Source organism: Ciona robusta, chromosome 3 (assembly GCF_009617815.1).
Source record: "Ciona robusta chromosome 3, ASM961781v2".
In the NCBI taxonomy this organism is placed as follows: Eukaryota; Metazoa; Chordata; class Ascidiacea; order Phlebobranchia; family Cionidae; genus Ciona; species Ciona robusta.
Window position 1 is genome coordinate 792687 of NC_143237.1, and position 20344 is coordinate 813030.

At 37.8% G+C, this 20344-nt stretch overlaps 3 protein-coding genes and 1 long non-coding RNA gene across 5 annotated transcripts; 2 read left to right on the forward strand and 2 right to left on the reverse strand.

Annotated features, from left to right (window-relative positions):
* Nucleotides 1-6: 6 nt before the first annotated feature.
* LOC149737431 (ATP synthase F(0) complex subunit f, mitochondrial-like) lies at nucleotides 7-1342 on the reverse strand. Its single transcript, XM_089874865.1, has 4 exons — nucleotides 1179-1342; nucleotides 986-1111; nucleotides 510-632; nucleotides 7-110 (listed from the first exon to the last, which is right to left on the reverse strand). Exons 1-4 carry the CDS (start codon nucleotides 1249-1251, stop codon nucleotides 82-84), a joined length of 351 nt encoding a protein of 116 aa, XP_089730991.1. The 5' UTR covers nucleotides 1252-1342; the 3' UTR covers nucleotides 7-81.
* A 1058-nt stretch (nucleotides 1343-2400) lies between these two features.
* LOC149737432 (uncharacterized) lies at nucleotides 2401-3198 on the forward strand. The gene is made up of 4 exons (XR_016384623.1): nucleotides 2401-2675; nucleotides 2737-2795; nucleotides 2853-2890; nucleotides 3015-3198. It is a non-coding gene; the product is annotated as an uncharacterized LOC149737432 (long non-coding RNA).
* Nucleotides 3199-3982: 784 nt separating this feature from the next.
* Nucleotides 3983-6102, forward strand: LOC149737433 (LYR motif-containing protein 4-like). The gene is made up of 3 exons (XM_089874866.1): nucleotides 3983-4206; nucleotides 4761-4881; nucleotides 5401-6102. The coding sequence occupies exons 1-3, from the start codon at nucleotides 4130-4132 to the stop codon at nucleotides 5458-5460; spliced, it is 258 nt and encodes an 85-aa protein (XP_089730992.1). The 5' UTR covers nucleotides 3983-4129; the 3' UTR covers nucleotides 5461-6102.
* Nucleotides 6062-18124, reverse strand: LOC149737434 (uncharacterized). 2 transcript variants are annotated; one of them, XM_089874853.1, is made up of 13 exons: nucleotides 17929-18119; nucleotides 16678-16872; nucleotides 16220-16338; nucleotides 13484-13955; nucleotides 10678-11746; nucleotides 10154-10283; nucleotides 9550-9682; nucleotides 9130-9248; nucleotides 8567-8742; nucleotides 8113-8318; nucleotides 7578-7669; nucleotides 6965-7099; nucleotides 6062-6243 (listed from the first exon to the last, which is right to left on the reverse strand). In XM_089874853.1, exons 1-13 carry the CDS (start codon nucleotides 18020-18022, stop codon nucleotides 6169-6171), a joined length of 3015 nt encoding a protein of 1004 aa, XP_089730979.1. In that variant the 5' UTR covers nucleotides 18023-18119; the 3' UTR covers nucleotides 6062-6168. The 2 variants fall into 2 exon arrangements, 1 of the variants encoding a protein (XP_089730979.1); XR_016384622.1 differs by lacking the exons at nucleotides 6062-6243; nucleotides 6965-7099; nucleotides 7578-7669 and having other exon boundaries at nucleotides 8184-8318; nucleotides 8460-8742; nucleotides 17929-18124.
* Between the last annotated feature and the right edge of the window lie 2220 nt (nucleotides 18125-20344).

Here is a 20344-nt window from a genome sequence, read left to right on the forward strand (position 1 = left end):
AAAGTATAACAGAGTTTGAACTTTTTATTAAATTCGTTTTAATTTACATCAATTTTTGATAAACATAAGATCAGATTTCTTCTAGTGATATTTCCTGTGTCGCTCGTGCTCTGTGAGATAAAGATAGATAATGAAGGAATAGCTTTGTTTGTTATGTTGGTCACGATAACTAAGGCCAGAGTAGAATGCGAAAGTGAAAAGATGAGAAAGAAAGGCTTAAACGGCAGTCGTTATAAAACACTTTTGGATAAAACAGAAGTACAAAATTTTGCACTACTAAAGAATCCTCTGGTACGTTACAGAGTAGGCTGGTGTCAAGAGGTTGGTAGTTAGAGGTTTTTAAAAAAGAGTTGGTTATTGGTGAGTAGCCCTACATGGTTTAGTAGGTAATAACTATATGGGTAATAGTTTGTAAAAGGTGGAGCATCCAAAAACCATTCGGTGGTGTGACCATTACATAATATTCCATGAGATACTTTAAAAAAAAAATACTAAAAAAAGAAACTTACTGATCCCTCCATCAATATATTCTGACAAGTAGAAAGCAATGCTGGCACAAACTGCAAGTTGAGCATAATAATGTCCCTTTGGTGCTCGAACGTGAAGGTACTTGGATTGCCAACCCCATTTCACTGTAATAGAATTATAATTGTGTCAAAAATCGAAATTCAACATGCTATTGATCACAAACGACCGGTGCGACTTATCCTTCTTATGGGACACATTTTTTCCCAATGTTGTAAGGCAATGAATTCAATTCAATATCATTCTATTTGCACAAATGTGAATATGGACCGAAAACACATTTTGCTTGCATGGCTTATTTTAGCTTTTAATTTTTAAGTTATCCTATCGACTAAAGAATGTATATTAGCGTAGTTTAACTGTGTTAATATAAATTTAAAATTTATTCGACATTTTTATTTAAATCTTTCCTAACCCATATAACAGTATTTGGTATATACTTGTTAACTTGTATACTTACATCGTTTTACCCAAAACCACATTCCTAGAGGTGTAAAGTTGCGTTTCATGATCCACTGAGGGACTTCACAAAGTTTAATGTCTCGAAATAGCCTCGTATCACCAGGCAGCTTCATGCCAGGCTCAACTGAAATTTACAAAAATTGCGATTGGTTTAATTGCAAATAACAACACAACTACGACATTAAACTTACGTTTTGCTCCATAATATTTTGGGTGAAGCGCAATTCCGTTTCTTGCGACGGTTTCGGCAATTTTCTCTGCCATATTTACTAGATAATCGGTTTCCAATCAACGGTAAAAGAAAAGTCCTGAAATCTGAAATCTGACCTACAGGATTTTGTGTAAGCTGGTTACGCATTCAACTATATCTAAATCCTATAAGCGCAACGTTTTTATATTTAAAAATAAGAAAAAAAACTTTAAATGAAATAAATTTAAAATCTAATTTGAATGTGCAACAATATTTTTTATATAATATAAAAATATTTACAGTAACGTAAGTGTTTAAATAATTTTTCAGAAAAAATCGCGATTCATTCCAAATCTCGAATCATTGTAAACTTGGTATGTTACGTCACAATAATGAACTGACGTCACAATCCGCTATCCATTCTCGAAGTAGATTGGTCAGTTTGCTCACGTGACTGATGCCTCGCATCAGCTGATCTCCCCCGCCTTGATTGCTCCGCGCATAAAACAGAACTTCCACAAAGTTACCACGTTTCAGTTTAAATGGAGTTGGTTCCACAAAGGGTTACAAGTTGGAAGGTTTTAACAAGTTTTTTTGCAAGACTTGAGTTAATTATGTATTGTTTCATTACATTATTATTATATTACGACATACCATTTCCCATAATATATCTTGTATAGCTTTATACTACTATATACTGTAATGTATTATTGCATTACAATATACGAATGAAACTTACTATCCTCGCGTAGCCGGAAAACGACAGTCGTTATCACACGGGTTTAACATGCCAGCTTACGAGTTACCATGTATGTAACTTTGTGGGTGATTATTTGTTTTGGAGATTTTTTCTTTTTTTTATGTATGGCTGATAATTTGGACAACCCATTAGTGGCCACTGGGTTGGAGCAATTGTCTTTTAGTGTCTTGCCCAAGGACACATACGCCCACAATGGTAGCAGCGACGAGCCTTGAACCCATTACCTAATGGTTACAGGCAGGCGCGCTAACCACTACGCCACGGCGCCGGACCTATACAATGATACTATTCTAAAAAAGTTGTGTGCCTTTCTTACTTTTTAGGTGTAGATTTCTCTTTATCACATTCTGTTTCAAGAATCGCGACACTTTATTACGTCACTCGCGATGATACACGCTTTATCTCGGTTCACAAGCGCTGCGTTGTTTCGTCACAAACCGACACAATCGTTCGAATTTCGCTCTTCACCGCTCGCGTTATGTCATGACCGAAGAACACGCGTCTGTTTTACGCTTTCGTTTCGCCACGTTTTCTTTTTCATGGGGCCCCATGCGCGTTTTTCGTCGACCCAAGGCACATTTGTTCTAATTATATTTGCGCTATGAGCGAAGCAAGAAGATCAAAGACCTGGTATAGTGTAAATCACAATTGGCATTATTACGTACATAAGCTCTTTTCTAGAAACGTCGATGATGTGACGTCACGAAGTGGTGATAACGCAACAGAAGAACCCGCTTCGTAGGTTTATTGTTTCGTCACAATTTTTGCTTTAAATATAATTTTGTATTTAATTTTTCAGAACATGGTATGTGACGTTACAGAGGATCAAGTGGACCATGACGCGAAACAATAATGAAGGTAATTGTGAAGTAATTATATACAAACCGATATTTAACGGTTTTGTTTTTTTTGCAGAAAATTCAGCGAATAAAGCTGCCGAAGAAAAGCGCAAGGTATTGTATAATATCATTGTTTATGATTTCGTAATAAACGTTAACTTTGGAATAAATTTAAATGTGAAAAAACCTAAACGGAACTAAGTGACTTAACTATACGATAAATATCTTACTTTTGCAGACGAAGAACAAAGACGAAGACGCCAATAAAGGATACACGGTTTGGATATGAGGTTTATACGACTGGGTCGTATGTATATCGATATATGTTTTTGTCTGCGCTGCTGTATTCTTACTCTGCTGGACCTAATGTTGCCAGCTGTTTTTAGTCAGTCACTGCTATAGTGCATTTTGCATGTCTATGAAATATATGCAATGAAGCTATGGCGAACATCTTGCTGGATCGGATTTTGCTATTGTACACTCTTGGGCGAAGGATCGATTTTTAAGCTGTATTTGGTTAGTGAGAACGCTACGTTGTTACACAAATACTCGAGTAATACCAACACCCAGTATAATATTCGCGTAAATGTGATGGTAACACATTTAATATAATGTAACGTAAACCAACGCCAGCCACATAAACTATATGAAGGTATTTTAATCCGGTTTCTATTTTTCAGAAGCTTTAATAAACGTCATTACGTTTAGTTTATTTTGTGTTATAACTTTGTCCTGTCCTGTTGCAAAATAAATTATCAAAGCATAATTCCTGCTTCATTACTTGTGGTATATAATGTCAAAATCTTGGTATGGCACGAAAGAGTGTCTTCGTATTACAAAACGTCATTTCAAAGTACGACGTCATTGTGTCTTCCCTGGTTTAGTTACTAAGTTTGTTTAGTCGTCACGCCGTGCAATTATGCGAAAATTAAATAAATATAACGAAAAACTTACCTATCTATTATTAAAAAAAATACAAAAAAATGTTTCTTTCGGCAATATGACCTTGGACGTTATAGTATATTTCCACTTGCTTTAACGGTAAGGTCACAATTTCTCCTACGATAAATGGCGACCGAATTCCGCTTTATTGGTTACTTCTGGTTTGTTTTTGATCGAGCTTAGTCGACCTTGGTAGTGAAAAGGCCAAATTAAATTTTTCTACTTATAATTCGTACTCATTCATTAGGGCTAGACACTCTTGTTTGTTTGTTTGTATGTTTTGCACATGTGGTTCATAGCACAATTTCTCAACGAAGACAGGAAGGGTACAGATCGGTCGAAGTTAGATTTGAAACTAAATATTGTGAATATTGTTAATATCCTTCAATTGGTTACTTACTTAACACCACAATGGCAACATCGGTATTTCCCAAGCTTTACAAACAGTTACTGAGGGAATGCAGTAAATTTTCCGATTACAATTTCAGGTAATTTTATTATATGTGTTGGCTGTTTCATTATTTGGTGCTAGTAATAACTAATGTGTTTTAAAATTTAAGATTTTTATTAGAATTTTATTTTATAAGGTTCTTTTCTATATGGGTAAGATCCTTTAGTGTGACAAGCTATGGGACCTGGGATTTAGGCCACAGTTGGCTCATTGACCCTATTTTTGTAACAAGAAATCAATGGTATATAGTGGTCAAGTGGTTTTAGATTTTTAGTGAAGAATCCTCTTACTTTTTCTACTAAACATAACCACCAACCAGTAACATGTAACTACTATTCTGTATAACCCAGCCACAAACCCCATATAACCTCTAACCTCTGCTCACTAAGAGAGTCGTAAAAAGAATATATTGTGCTACTGAAGAGTCTCCCCCCCCCACCTTACTTGCTAACCCCTATAACCACTAACCCCCTAACCTAGGGATTAGGAGTTAGTGGTTAGCAAATAAGGTGGGGTGGGGGAGGGGGAGATTCTTCAGTAGCACAATATATTCTTTTTACTTTATTTAAACGCATCCCATCTTTTCAACAGAAGCCATGCTTTAAGACGAGCGCAACATGTTTATGAAAAATATTTAAACGAAAATGACGAAACAAAACTGAATTTGATAAACTTAAAAATTCAAGAAGAAATTGAAGCCACAACGAGACAGGTAACTTGTGAATAGACAGGTATCAACAGTTAAGGTTGTGACACTAAATTTTTAAGCTGGAGGTATAGGCGCCTCACACGGGTATGCAAGGTATTCAAATACACCCCGAAAATAAATCAAAGCACCCATGAGTACCCAGTATAAATACATTCAAATTTAATCTCAAGAAACATATGTTAAAATAAACACTATACACTGGTGATAGTGCAATGATCAGTCTATATTCTAAAAAAAAGCTTAAATAGTAATGTGACAACTTGCACATAACTTTAATAAAGTTGAGCATACAAAAATGTTCAATAAACTTTACCCTTTTAAAACTTATGCGCATTTTTGACTTTTTAAAAGTTAGGCAGTCCTGGCTGTAGGGTTTATACTTTTCTAAGAATATTTTAAGTAAAAGTGTAAAAAGACCTAACAGCAGGGAAAAAGTTTTTAAAACTGATGTGCTGAATGATATCTTACCCCTGTGTTAAAAGTTTGTCACCCAGACTCCCCTAACACTGCACATAATCACAGGTTACTATTGGTCAACTGTACGGAGCTGAAAAACACATTTTGGATCAAGATAAAACATAGTTTGATGTTCAAGTGCGGAAAACTTTGTTTTAAATTGTTCATTGTAACTCTTGTTGTTGTATTTGGTTTATTGTAAGCCTTTTCTTATGGTATAGGTGTTGGGACAATTTGAAGATTCTAAAATTACGATCATAAATTATGTCTAAAATTAGTTATGATGATATATTGCATTACGTATAACATATCAGGAATTGTGCTGTTTTAAATTACTTGAGTTAAAACATAAATTGACTCACAACAAAACTTATGCAGCCAAGTTATTATTTTATGCTATGTGTGTTTAAGTCTGAATGAGATCTTCTGGCAATTTGTTTGTGAACTTAAACAAATAATGATTTAAAAAATAGTGCTTACAAGTTACCACGCAACAATATAGAATATTATTTTGCTGTATTATGTGTATTTAACGTTTTAAAGAGATCTTTTGGTAAATTTTGTGATCTTAAAAATGATGTTTTTTTCTGCATTTTTGTTATCTCAAAGAACTGTTGTTTTGTCTGCCATACAGTGAGGCATCATCAGGTTTGCCTTGATATGTTTAGGTGTAATTACCTAACTATACTCATTCTTTTCACAAAATTTCACATATTCTCAACATATCTGAAAATTTTGCATTTCTTTTATTAAATGATTAAGAACGAACATCAGAAATAACTGAGGAAAACAAGGGAGCAAGGCAAGCTTAGCAAAGATTGTTTGTTGGTTGCATCATCGCCGGAACATCATGTTACCTCTGTCTTTTAAACTTCGATAAACCATAAAGTTAAAGTTGATGTTGAGTTCCTGGGGAAGAAGGTTTAGTTAGAAGATGTTAGGTTTGGTTAAGATCACTGTTCTGTGAAAACTTAACAAAAAAATTGTTTATCTGCTTTTCAAGGGGAGAGTTCTAAAATACGCCAATTTTTTGAGCGATTTTTTGCTTACATAACATAAATTTTATCTCTTCGCATACAGTAGCGAAGATTACTTTAATTACACACTGATGAAAAAGGCATTAGCAGCAAATTTCCCTTGAACGCCTTTGTCAGTTTCTTATTTAAATTGAGTGAGACTCACGATGCCATTTAGAAGAAATATCTATCTTTTATTATAAAATTGGTTTAGTTTTTGACTGTTACAAATTCATTACACCAGATCCTAACTGTCTTTCATTACACAAGAATCATCCAACTCTATATGAGCACCAGATCAGGGTCAGATTCACAGATTTTGTTACAAGTTAAACATTGAATGAATGAATGTAACTTACTTTATCCTCGCGTGGCCAGAAATAGACAGTCGTTATAACACGGGTTTAACACCTCGTGCCAGCTTACTAGTTACCATGTATGTTACTTTGTGGGTGATTATTTTTTTATGTATGGCTGATAATTTGGACAACCAATTAGTGACCACTGGGTTGGAGCAATTGCCGTTAAGTGTCTTGCTCAAGGACACATACGCCCACAATGGTAGCAGCGACGAGCTTTATTGACAACTGCTAAACCCACAAACACAAGTTTACCTCGAATAAACAGCGCACCACTTGCTTGATTGTGTGTAACGACTGACAGTGAGTGAAACAGGTGATCCCAACCACACCAGGGACCACTAACATAATGCTGCCGTTTTCGCTCCAGCCTCCTGCTACACCTTGTAACTATATAACGCAATGTGTTACGGGTGTGAAATAAAGTTTAAATGGAATGAGTGTAAAATATATATACTTTCCAAGGCAACGACAGTCACTGTAATACAGTGTTCTGTTTCATACACCACTTGCCAGATATGTGTCATTTTGTGGGTGATTGTTTTTATGGATATTTTTTTTATTTTGAAGGTTCGACTAGCAATTGCTCCAACCCATAAGAGACCACTGGGTTGGAGCAATTGCCATTAAATGTGTTTGCCCAACGACACATTGTCACAAATACACCTATCAGTATTAAGCATTGAACCCGGTATCCTTAGGTAAGGTGGAAGTGTCAAACCATTGACCCATGTAATCTAAAAATTGCTCAATTTACATCTTTCGTGGTTCTCTAAACCAAGTACATTTATGTTCGTTGTTCATATATTTTTACATTGGTTGCTAGGACAAAGTAAAATAGCAATAGAGAGTGTTAAAGTGGTCTTACCCGTTCACCAGCTTGGGCATGTATATCGGGTTCACACGTCCGCATTGTATGTAATGTTGCTTCTACTGAGGATTGCTGAACAACTACCCGCCCTATATATATATATATATACGCCATGTTAGAACGGTGATTAATATGTTTCCAACAAAGGGATGTTAAAACATATGTAATGTAGATACAAAACCTACTGGTACCACACAATGTATGGAAGGGTGGGGTAAGATGGGATTTTCATTCTCATTTTCTCGTCATATATTGAGTAGAAAGCAAAAGAACATTTTTTAGAATTAAATAAACGCAACCTTACGGCTGTAAGAGTCCAAAACACGACGAGGAAATATGGGACGATATCCCATCTTACCCACAGTATATTGCATATAAATAACATTACACACTGTTTCCATAGTCAAAAACCCGTAATAAATTTATACCGCTGGTTCTACTGTCGCGCAGACAGTTAGAAATTGGACATTTTGGGTTACTGTTCTAATAAGCCATTAACTAATCCAGACCAAGAGGATTATCCTATCCTTACCTGTTAGCGGGCAGATGCCGTTGTTAGCTAGCGTAGCAGCACTGACGGCACAAGCGTCCGATGTCATAGCAGTTGAAGATGACTGGAAGTGGAAGTCGAGCGCTTCAGCGATAAACTCTGATGTTCCTCTTGGTAATCGCTGTGTTGAACTAAGGTTATATGCGGCTCCTATTTCTTCGTGGGCGTAACTTCGCTTGAAATTGTAACTGCAGAGGAAAAGGAATGAAATTAATGGCGGATAGGCATAATAGATAATACATAAGACACAATGCACAGATTAAGTAATTGCTTCAACCAAGTGGTCACTTCTAGATTGTCAAACTAACCATAAAGAAAAAATTACATACGTGGTAACTAGTAAGCGGGCACGAGGTGACGACAGAACACCCGTGTTATAACGACTGTCGTTGCCCCACCACGCGAGTGAGGATAAATAAGTTACGTTCGTTTTTACCTAAGATTGTCACAGCAAAGCGGTTCGTGGCCACTCAGGGAATCGTAGAAAGCGTGCAGAGCATCGAGTCGTTCCTCCACCGCCATCTCGCGGAATACTAAACACGAGGTCATGAACGCACCGGATTTAGTGAGGGGGTTCCAAACTTTGCCGTCGCTGTTAAAGGTTAATTCCCCCTAGAATGCAGACGTTACACTGTATAGGTGACAGGGTGTAAACTATATGGAGACTCCATAGGGAATCCTAATGCAGATGCGCTGTTGCTAATCCAGTACATTAGTTGGCACTTTGATTACTGGCATCCATGTACAAGAGTACAACATGAAGTTATAAAACTACCAACACGCAATTATGGCAGGTTGGGGTAAAATGGTACATGTTTTCATTATCTTTTATCGTACTTAGGTAGTAAACAAAAAATAGAAAATAATATGGTTATTATCCAATTCTGTAAATATGCTTTGTTACTGCCAAACAGGATAGTAAAAGAGAATGAAAACATGTCCCATCTTACCCCGCCCCGTTTTATTGAAGTTACTTCTGCTACGTAATAAAAATTTCACCTTATCTTCTGGTTTTGGTTCTTTCCCCAAATAATGCAACATCACCTCAGGGCCGTTCTGGGCGTGGGCAAGGCAGTAGTTGAACATGGTGGCGCACGCGTTTAATGGGTGAGGTGTTTCTGGGAAAAAAACGAATGTAACTTATTTATCATCGCGTGGCGGAAAACGACAGTCGGTATAACATGAGTGTTTTGTTTCGTTTACTTTGTGCCCGCATACGAGTTATCATGTATGTTAATTTGTGGGTGATTAGGTTTTTTATTGGCAGTTCGTAAAGTTTATTCGCATAACCAATACGTTGGAGCAATTACTGTTAAATATCTTGCTATATATATATACACCGACAATGGTAGCATCCATAAGCCCTGAACCTATAACCCCTGGTTCGGAGTCAGGGATCTTAACCACTGTCCTACTTACCTTTGTCCCCAAAAGAAAGTCTCTGTCCGTCCACCGTGCATAGTGCTAGCGACACTGTGTGGTGAGATTTCCTTCTCCGCATCATTACGTTATAGTTTGAGAATGGATCAATAGAACCGGTTGGTTGGTGGGGCTGTATATGGTAAAAACAACATTAACGAAATGCTGAATATTGGCTGGCTTCCTTAAGCTTTCACGGTAACGAAGATCGAAGTAGTCAAAACGAAAATACAAAAAAAAACGGTAAAACGACAGTCGTCGAAACACGCTTATTAAAATATAAAATAAAAAGGACAAAGGTTATTCGATCAAAGACGTGATCGTTACACCTACAAACAATATAATGTGATTAATGTTCTAATCAAAGGGAAATTGTGCGTAAAGAACTCGGTGGAAAAAACATAATGTAATGTTATAAGCCGATATAAATGTATGTAACTTATTTTTCCTCGCGTGGCCGGTAAACAACAATCGTTGTAACCAAAGTAAGTATAGACGTTGGTTGTAACACGGCTGTTCTGTTTCATACACCTTGTGCCGCTTACAAGTTACCACATAAATAACTTTGTGGGTGTTTTACAAAACAAAATATTCTCTTCTTTACCTGTTGTTGAAGTATCTTCTTTATTTTATCAAATATTCTTTCCATTCGAAGTTTGAATATGCTCATCCCGGGTATGGTGAGTTGACTAAGGAGAACCCCGCGTATAAAGTGAAAGGACGGAGAACAAATTCTGTAATTTATTTTCAATTTCCTCAACCCAGTGGTCACGTATGGGTTGTCTAAATTATCAGGCATAAATTTAAAAATAAAAAATCCTAAAAGAGTGTACGAACAGGACACCCGTGTTATAACGACTGTCGTTGCCCCGTCATGTGAGGATAAATAAACTACACACGTGGTAACTCGTAAGCGGAAACGGGGTGTGGGAAACAAAACACCCGTGTTATAACGACTGTGTTGCTGGCCTAAATCTGAGGTCCTTGACCGGGACCTCACCCATAAAGAATAATAAAAATATATATAGCGACTGTCGTTGCCCCGCCACCCCTTGTAAAAAAACATGGACCATCTTGCCCCCCCCCCACAAAACAAACATCTTACACCAACACATAACAACCACGAACCTGCTGAATGTTTCTATTGTTAGTTCGGACTCGGCTCCTTTCGGTTCTGCGTCGATTCTTCGGAAAGTTTCGCGCATTCTCGGATCCGAGAGTCGAATGCCTTTGCTTTCAAGAAGGTCCAAAACATCCTTTATTTTTGCGCCTGGCCGCCTTTGCCCGTCTACTGTAGAAACGGCAATTTGAAACAAGCGTTTTAAACCAGACCTTACGACCGCGTTGTCTGCATTAGTTTCTGCGCTACTGTCATAAGGTAGTTCAGATTTCTCGCCGTTACACCGACAACCCTTTTCTTTCGTCACAAGATTATGCAGCAAACCAATATCCGGCGAACTAAACGAGTTCCGGTCTAACGACATCGTTTTATCGGTCGGGAAATCCAAATTCAGTTTCAAAGTTGTTTTATCGGGAATTTCTCCAGTTGAACTTGAATTCACAGAGCTTGTATCTACCTCATTGTCGCTACCTTGTCCCGCAGCATTAGATGCACCAGCGCATACTTTAACGTCGTCGTTATAGTTGACATTGTCACCACAATCCCCGTTTGTTTTGCCAGCGGCTTCTCCTTGTTTGTCTTCCACCGTATCTTCACAGAACAGGTTTGTTGGTTTTGTTGTGACGGTAACACCCGTGTCGTCATTCCTGGAGCTGCGGTCTACATTATGGTCACACTCAGGCCGCGTTTCCTCGCTCACTGTTTCAGGGCTGCAGGTTCCCAAAACACACGGTGTAGCCACCTGTTGTGTATTTACTTCGCCTTGCGTCGGCAAAACATTGTTACTGTTTATATTTTCATTCAAAATATTCCTCTCAACTTGGTCGATTATTGAGTAGGTTAGGTCCGACACAACGTCTTGTATATCTTCACAACTATTGGTGCGCTCATCGATATCCGATATAGTTGAAGTCCTCGTCACAGCACAAGTACCACTCGTCGAAGTTGCTAATTGCTTTTCAACACCAACGTCGTCACATGGTAACTTACTCAGATCAAGGAAAGTGTCGTACACCGAACCGCCATTGCAACCTTCATTCTTACTCTTGAATGGCATTCCAGCAGCGCTCACGAGATCTGCATAAATCATTTAACAGTTTGACAGGGTTCTGTATACAATACAACCCGCGCAACGAGTTACCCAGCGCATAAAACACCCGAGTTAAAAGGAATACAGCAGTAAAGCGTCCTAAGACGTGACACTCTTTCAAAATTTGTGAATTAGAATCGATTTAGTCGCAAGGATAAAACGGTTCCCACCCTAACTCGAACACCCACGGGAATTATTACCTCTAAAAATAGAAGCTTGTGGTAAAACGGCGGTCTAAAGCACTGAAGCGTGTTAATTCTGAACTTACATACAACTCACGACAGTCAGAATATACTGTAAAGTAAACTGGATACCATTAGCACATAATGTCACATATTCCTAATCGTGTTTTAACAGTTCCAACGTTTTTAGAGTCACAGGGATACGGTTATATAATTATGTGATTATTCTTTGTTTGCTCCCAAATGGGGCGAGAAAAGAAAAACACAAACATGGGCCATCTTACCCCAACCAAAGCATGGGCCATCTTACCCCAACCTACACGAACCATCTTACCCCAACCTACACGAACCATCTTACCCCAACCTACACGAACCATCTTACCCCAACATACACGAACCATCTTACCCCAACCTACACGAACCATCTTACCCCAACCTACACGAACCATCTTACCCCAACCTACATGAACCATCTTACCCCAACCTACATGAACCATCTTACCCCAACCTACATGAACCATCTTACCCCAACCTACACGAACCATCTTACCCCAACCTACATGAACCATCTTACCCCAACCTACATGAACCATCTTACCCCAACCTACATGAACCATCTTACCCCAACCTACATGAACCATCTTACCCCAACATACACGAACCATCTTACCCCAACCTACATGAACCATCTTACCCCAACCTACTATACCTAAGTTCGCCTGGTTATACTTTTATAGCCCCATTAAAACTAAAGGTAAACATAAATATTTATATAAGTCCCATAGCCAGCCTAATCAACTCATATACACACGGTTATATAGCAGCAGGCGAACGAAGGTTCTTTTTATATCGATCCTTAAAGAAATTTATTCCAAGCGACATTGGTGTCAATATACGATATTTACCTTGCAAATATAAATAGTATAACCGTGGTGTTTCGCAACTGTATTTGCCCGTTGGCGATTCTACGTTCATTTCGACGCATACACTCATAACAAAGTGTGGATGATTTTTCAAGTTGACGTTTTAAAACTTTAATAAAGTGCTTTGAGCATTGCGCATTCATAACCTGTACACCTACAGCCCCACACAAGGTATATAGCACGCGTAGAAATGGAAATAAAATATGGATATGCTGTTGTCGACAGCTGTATCATAAAGGAAACCCTCTAGAAAGTTGTAGCTTTTGGTCTTTTAAGATCACAAACCAATAAATAGTTAGATCCGCACATTTAATACACTTGGCGGCAACCACATATATATGGTAGGGTGGGGCAAGATGGGACATTAGCACATAATATCAAAATATCCTGAATTAACAACGGTTTATGGAAGTCGTGAGGATATGGTTTATAAATTCTTGGAATGTTCTTTGTTTACTACCAAATGGACAAGAAAATAGTTTCAAAAAGTGTTCTATCTCCCCCAACCTACTACATATATTACTCTTGTGCTACAGACATACCGCAAACTGCAGACGCAGTACAATCGTGTTATATATTGCACATATACATTACACAGCACAAGGTCACACACACCAACCTTCGTCAGAATCTTCCAGAATTCTTCCGTTCGTCTGTTGAACTTTATCCTTGATGACGTCACAATCCCCATTTGTCGTCGCGCGGTTCTCGCTAATCGATGCCATTCGATAAGCGGTGGAGTCCCAAATTTTACCGTAAGGTCTCGGTGTCAAGAAACAGGTATGTCTTCTGTTTAGCCCAAAACTCGAAGTCTTAGTTTTCGCCTCAACGCTTTGAACGCTGCGGTGCCGAACATTGAGCGCCCCCTGTATTACGTCACAAATGGCGTTATTGTTACGCGATAGATCGCCGCAGCTGCTTCGCCTTCTTCTCTCACCCGACCGCTGCATCCTTCTCTCGTTTCCCACTAAGCTAGAGAAAATATAGTTGGTTTTGTTTTCCGCCAACTTCGTCCTAGTTATCTTCGTCTCAGGGATGCAACATTCATCAACGTTTGAAGCATCATGTAACTTGGAGTCGGCAATCCACTTCTGCAAACGATGGCAAGCATGAAATGTCACCCTGCCTCAAAATTGCAACCCTAACTCGCCAACTCCTAAATTATTCAATTCGTCAAAGGAAGGCAAAATTAAAAGTGGAATTGCTCGTCTAATTTTGCTGTTGTATATTGATTGGCTGGGAAACTAGACCAGCAAAGCGAGCTGTATGCTTATACAGTAGGGCGGGGGAAGACGGGACACCCTTTACCTCTATTTTCTCGTCCCGTTTAGTAGTAAACAAAAAACATTCAAGAAATTATAAAACTATATGCTTACGACTCCTATTGACCGTTAATAATTGTTTAAAACACAATCAGGATATTTAGATATTATGTGCTAAAGGTGTCCCATCTTCCCCCACCCTACTATATATTGTTTAGTATGAACTGCATTTAGTAGGGTGGGGAATATGGGACACCTCCAGGAAATAATATCCAAATGTTCTGATCGTGTTTTAAATTATTAACAATAGAATATAAAAGTCGTGAGGATACGGCTTTAAATGTTCTTTGTTTACTACCAATTGGGACGTGAAAATAGATTGTAAATGTGGCCCACTTTCCCCCACCCTACTATAACATAAATTGAATTTATCTCTTTTAATACAGCAGTATGGCGGAGATCGTAGTAATTAAAACAACGAAGAAAAACAAATTAACAGCAAAACGACAGTTGTTAAAACACGCTGGGGGTAAAAACTATACTCGAAGAAAAGTGTCATTAAAAATAAATTCTGCTAAACCTACAGTTTATACCTAACTAAGAACTCGTAGATTTACAGTAGGGTGGGGGAAGAAGGGACACCTGTTGACTCTATTTTCTCATCCCATTTAATAGTAAACAAGAAACATTCAAAAATTTATAAAACTATATTCTCACGACTCTTATAGACCATTGTTAATTGTTTAAAACGCGATCAGAATATTTGGATATTATGTGCTGAAGGTGTCCCATCTTCCCCCACCCTACTATATATTAATACAAGGCACAAACTAACTAGCATTTAGGCGACTAGTTTAAACTAAATGTTATAGCGGTAAACAAACCATTGATCCCACCGCGTGCCTTAGTTTTTGAAGTCGGTTTAAATTACTTGATATAAAATGCGACAACAAACAAAAGATTCATCACAGCTTTGTTTAACTGACCAGTTTCTACTTACTTTTGTTAATTAACATCACGACACTTTGATATCAGTCGATTATATTGTGTTTATCACACACCGTGTAGCACTTATTAGAATTTCAGAACATTTAAGACAAAAAAAAATATGTCTTTGTTTTATTTCTTTGCGCGGCGACTAGTAAATTATTTTTAACAACAGTTAGAAAACCGTGAAGTTTTTCTTTACTTTATAACTGTAAGGGGCGTTATACGCATACTATTATCATGATGAAAACTTTAATATAGTGGGGCGGGGTAGGATGAGAAACCTTTTTATTCTGATTTCTCGTCCCATTTGTTAGTAAGCAAAGAATATTCAAAGAATTATGAAACCGCTTCCTCACGTCTCCCATAGACCGTTGTTAATTGTTTAAAACAGGATTAGGATTTTGGATATTATGCGGGGGTGTCCTATCTTTCCCTACTAAAAGGTGTCCCATCTTTCCCTACTCTACCATATATATTACTCTTACCTTTCTTAACGTGACGGAAAGACAAAAAGAAGTTTTTCACAAAACAGACCATAATATAACGTCACAGCGAATTCAATTATCCTTTAAGTATCCTAAAACTATATCCGTGTTTATCTTAACAGAGGTATATGCGTCGCGTTGTTTAAACATCACGAGTATTGTTTATATTACCTTATAAGGTTGATTGGATTCCTAATGGGTGTAGAGTGGCTTCCAGTTAACCTGATCGCTTAATAGGTTGGTTTATATTTTGGTGTCTTAGATCGAGTGTGGTTTGTTTCGTTTATTACAATGCTAAATGTATATACCTGTTTTGGCGTTTAAAATATGAATGAATGTAAGGTATTTATCTTAGCATGCCGGCGAGAATGACAGATGAAATTTATTAGTTTGGGAAGTATATGCATTCCTGGGCAAGTCATTTACAACATAACGCTGGTGTTATAAAGACTTCCATTTCCCTGCCATCTGGTTCCATTTCCCTGCCACGCGAGGATAAAAACAAGTTACATTAATTCGTTCGCTTATTCAGCTTGAAAGTATATGCGTTCTTGGCCAAGACACTTACAACAGAACATCTTGTTATAACGGCTGTCAACAGTTCACATTCATTCATACCTCGATCTCATCAAGTTTTATCGAGCTCGATGTCGCCACCGTGTGACGACGTGGTTTCTTCCTCACTTTAGCTTTCTTTTTCCCATGATAAGCATGAAGGTGGTCGGATGTGTCAGAATCTGTATGGAGCATTGCGTTTAGATTGCAATCATAAGTATATTTAGAACATGAAGCGGCGCCATGGGGAAAAGGCCAGAAGGTCTGAATCTCTACGTTGATACTATTGTGAGCGTATATGGGTCCGTGGGCAAGAAACTGAACGGCAATTGCTCCAACCCAGTGGTCACTAAAGGGTTGTCAAAATTGCCAGAAATGCATAAAGATTATCACTCATAAAGTTACATACATTGTAACTGGTAAACAGACACGAGCTGTTTAAAACAGAACATCCGTGTTATAACTGTCGTTTCCCCGCCACGCGAGGCTAATAAGTTACATTCATTCATTCAATACCATACCGCTTGTAATATTATTGTTGTGATCTTGAAACACTTCTTCCTCAAGAAAGTTCCGAATATTCCCCCTCGTTAAATGCCTGTTCGTTTGCTCGCTCGGTAAACTTGTAAGTATGCCCATCCTCGCTTCTTTCTTCGATTTGCTTTGATAGCTCGAAGCTTGTTGTTGTGCATCAGATGGCCGTTTCCCAGCGCCCACTGGAACAGAGAACATAATATATATAGGGCAAGGAAGACGGGCGCCTTTAGTATATAATAATAAAATCCAAATATCTTGATCGTGTTTTAAACAATTAACTGCGATTTATTTTTGCCTTTAGTTTAAGAACCACTATAGTTTTATAATTCTTTAAATGTTCTTTGTTTACAAATGGGACGGGAAAACAGAATGAAAAGTTAGCATAAAGACACAACATGTATCAATTGGGGTCTCAAATTTAAAGAGGTTTAATCCACATAATATTAATTTCATCTTCGGGCACATTAATGGCGGCATGAGCCAAGAGTTTCCAAACAACCTCATGTGTGAAACTAGCATTGAGCCCGGGTGTTTGTTGCGCGGTTTGTTTTCGTTTTCACAAGCAACAATAGAAACCACATTCCTGAAGCTCTCTAATTCCTTCAAGTCCCACAATCACAATTGCCCCCACCTCCCCCCACACACCCCTACTTTACCCCAGCATTGGGTTTCGGGGCATGATATACGTCACACAATGGACCCACTGAAGCATGGCGTGCTGTGTTCGCTTCTGCTATGCTAGCGTCGCTTACATTGACAGACAAACGCCGTCGCATAAGATCCACCGCTACATTCCATGATCAACCATAACTAACCCCGGTATTGCTACCATTACCATTATACCATTATACCTCTTCATTTATATCCATATAATACAGTGCTTATAACTATATAGCCTTTAATAAGTTTAATTTTTATCTTTCTATAGTGATTTATGGTAGACAAAACCGCAAAGACTTTTTTGGCTCCTAAAACGTTAAAGCTTAAAAGTATTAACGTAAATTGCAACGTGTTTTGCCGAAGGTGCCAAAAGTCTTCAACACATTATGCTTGAAACAGAAGTAACATAATACCCACAGAAAATCGTTAAAATAACAATACCCTAACTTAGCAGCTTTATGCTACATGCAATACTTTATAGCGTTTATACGCTTTCATTCGAGTAACATATCGAAAATAAAAGTTGTTGGAAAACTCGATAAAAAAAAACATGAAACAAACAAATGTTAACTTACCGTGCTTAATATGAAGCAAACTGCTGATATTGACATCATGATATTTCCGTCTTGAAGGACACCGAACAGGTATTTCTGCATCTATTCGATCCATGTTTTACTTTATACATCCAATTCACATTTTAACTTGAGATACAAACTTTGTGAAACCGACCTGAACGATCCACTCTATGCAATGCTACGAGAAGGTTAATCTGTAAATACTTGTTTAGGAGAAAGTGTTTAGCAATTGCGAACGCATACAACTGATTGCTTTGTTAATATTGTACATAGTAGTGCGGGGTAAGATGGGATACCGTTAGCACATAATGTCCCATTATTACTAATCGTGCTTTTAACAATTAAAACGTAAAGATACGGTTATATAATTTTAGAAACATTCTTCGCTTACAAACAAATGCACAATATTACCCAACCAATACCTAGAGATGATCTACAGCATTCGATTTAACTGGTGAACCTTTACTGAAGTACCTATGGATGGATGGTTCTACGGTGACTGTGAAGTAGTCGCCGCATAAACATTTTATAGTCAATGACCACGTTGTTATTATGACATCACTGTTGTCTTTCTGCACCCTCTATTTCTGTACTTAATGCGCATGATGGGTAAAAGTTAGATATAGTATAGTGGGGTAACCGTTAGTTCATAATATCCCACCATCTCTGTTTTATCACTTTTATTCATTCTTTAAGAGTGAGGATACGGTTTTATAATTCTTTGAACGTTGTTTGTTTACTACCAAATGGGACGAGAAAATAGGCTCAAAACATGAGCCATTTTACCCCAACCTATTATATAGTAGGGTGGGAGAAGACGGGACAACTTTAGAACATAATATTCAAATATCCTGATCGTGTTTTAAACATTTAACAACGGTATATGGGAGTCGTGAGGATAAGGTTTTATATTTCTTTGATTGTTCTTTGTTTTCTACCAAATGGGACGAAAAAATAGAATAAAAAGGTGTCCCATCTTCCCCCACTCCACTATATCTAAACAAACACCCCCTTTTCACGCAATATTCAAACCACTTTCTGCTTAAACGAGTATTGCTGTTTTACCATGAGCGATTTAACTTTACCTCTACCCTGCCACCACCAACCCACACCAACCACATCAAAGAAATATCTATACCTTCTCGTATTTAAACCGGACGCCTGGTCTTAACGTTTAAAGCGCCGATGGCAACCTATAGTTCCAGTAAATGAGACAGAAATGGCTTTTTTCGACGAAGCCACTTATCCTGGCGACATTTAATCACATTAATGATGTTTCAGCAATGTAACAACATCCCGAACAAAGTGTTATGTGGCTGCTTAACTGAAATATAGAAAGATAGGACACATTTAGCGAACAATATCAAAACATCCTGATGGTATTTTAAACAATTAACAACGGTATATGGGAGTCGCGCGAATATAGTTTTGTAATTCTTTGAATGACCTTTGTTTATTACCCAATGGGGCTAGAAAATAGAATGAAAAGGTGTCCCATCTTCCCCCACCTTACTATATCACTGCGATTTATTACTCGCTTTCGTTTTGCAAATCTAGTATGTAACTTGTTATACGTTTCTGTGCTATGTAGAATAACGTTATGTGTCTGTCTAATTCTCCGAGATTTTCGTAGATTATTTTTAACAACTCTCGTTTTGCTGCTAAATCCTTCTCTTTGCTGTTGTATTTATTTGATCTTCGCTGTTGTATTTAAAGAGATAAATTAAGTTTATGTTAAACCACCTCGCGACAGAATACAACGCGAAGATGGCTCAGCAAAGATACAGCTCATTGTTACGTCACTGTTGTCGGTCACGCTAGATGTACACGCGACAATCGAGATGCTACGTTTGTTTCTCGGTCACAGGAAACGAAGCTACTTCCATAAATTCCACCATTTTAGAGAAGCCAATATTTCTTATTTGTCATAAGTGGCGACGAGATTGGTTTAGAAACTTATATTTACCACACACGCTGTAGGCTAATGGCCGCAAAAATATCTATTTAAAAGTTTTAATAATGGTTGGATTTCACTTCCCGTGGCAACAACAGTCGTTATAACACGGGTGTTCTGTGTTATAACACGGGTGTTCTGGAAATGCAAAAAAAGTGGTCTAAAGGTACCACTAAAGTTCCGAACAACGAAATATTTACATTCGGTTTCCTAAAGATAATGGCAGCTTCTATCTGGTGAGTGTGTTTGTAAATGCAAAGGTAAACATTGCCGGTGGAAATGATTTTTCTTTTTAAAGATAAAATTTCATTATTGACATAATTTATCTTAAAATACAAAAACGAAAGTTTAATTGAATAAAACAACGAAGAAAAGGGAATTCGCGGCAAAATGAAAGTCGTAAAAACACGCTATGGGTAAAAACTATATAGTAGGCTGGGGGAAGATGGGACACCTTTAACA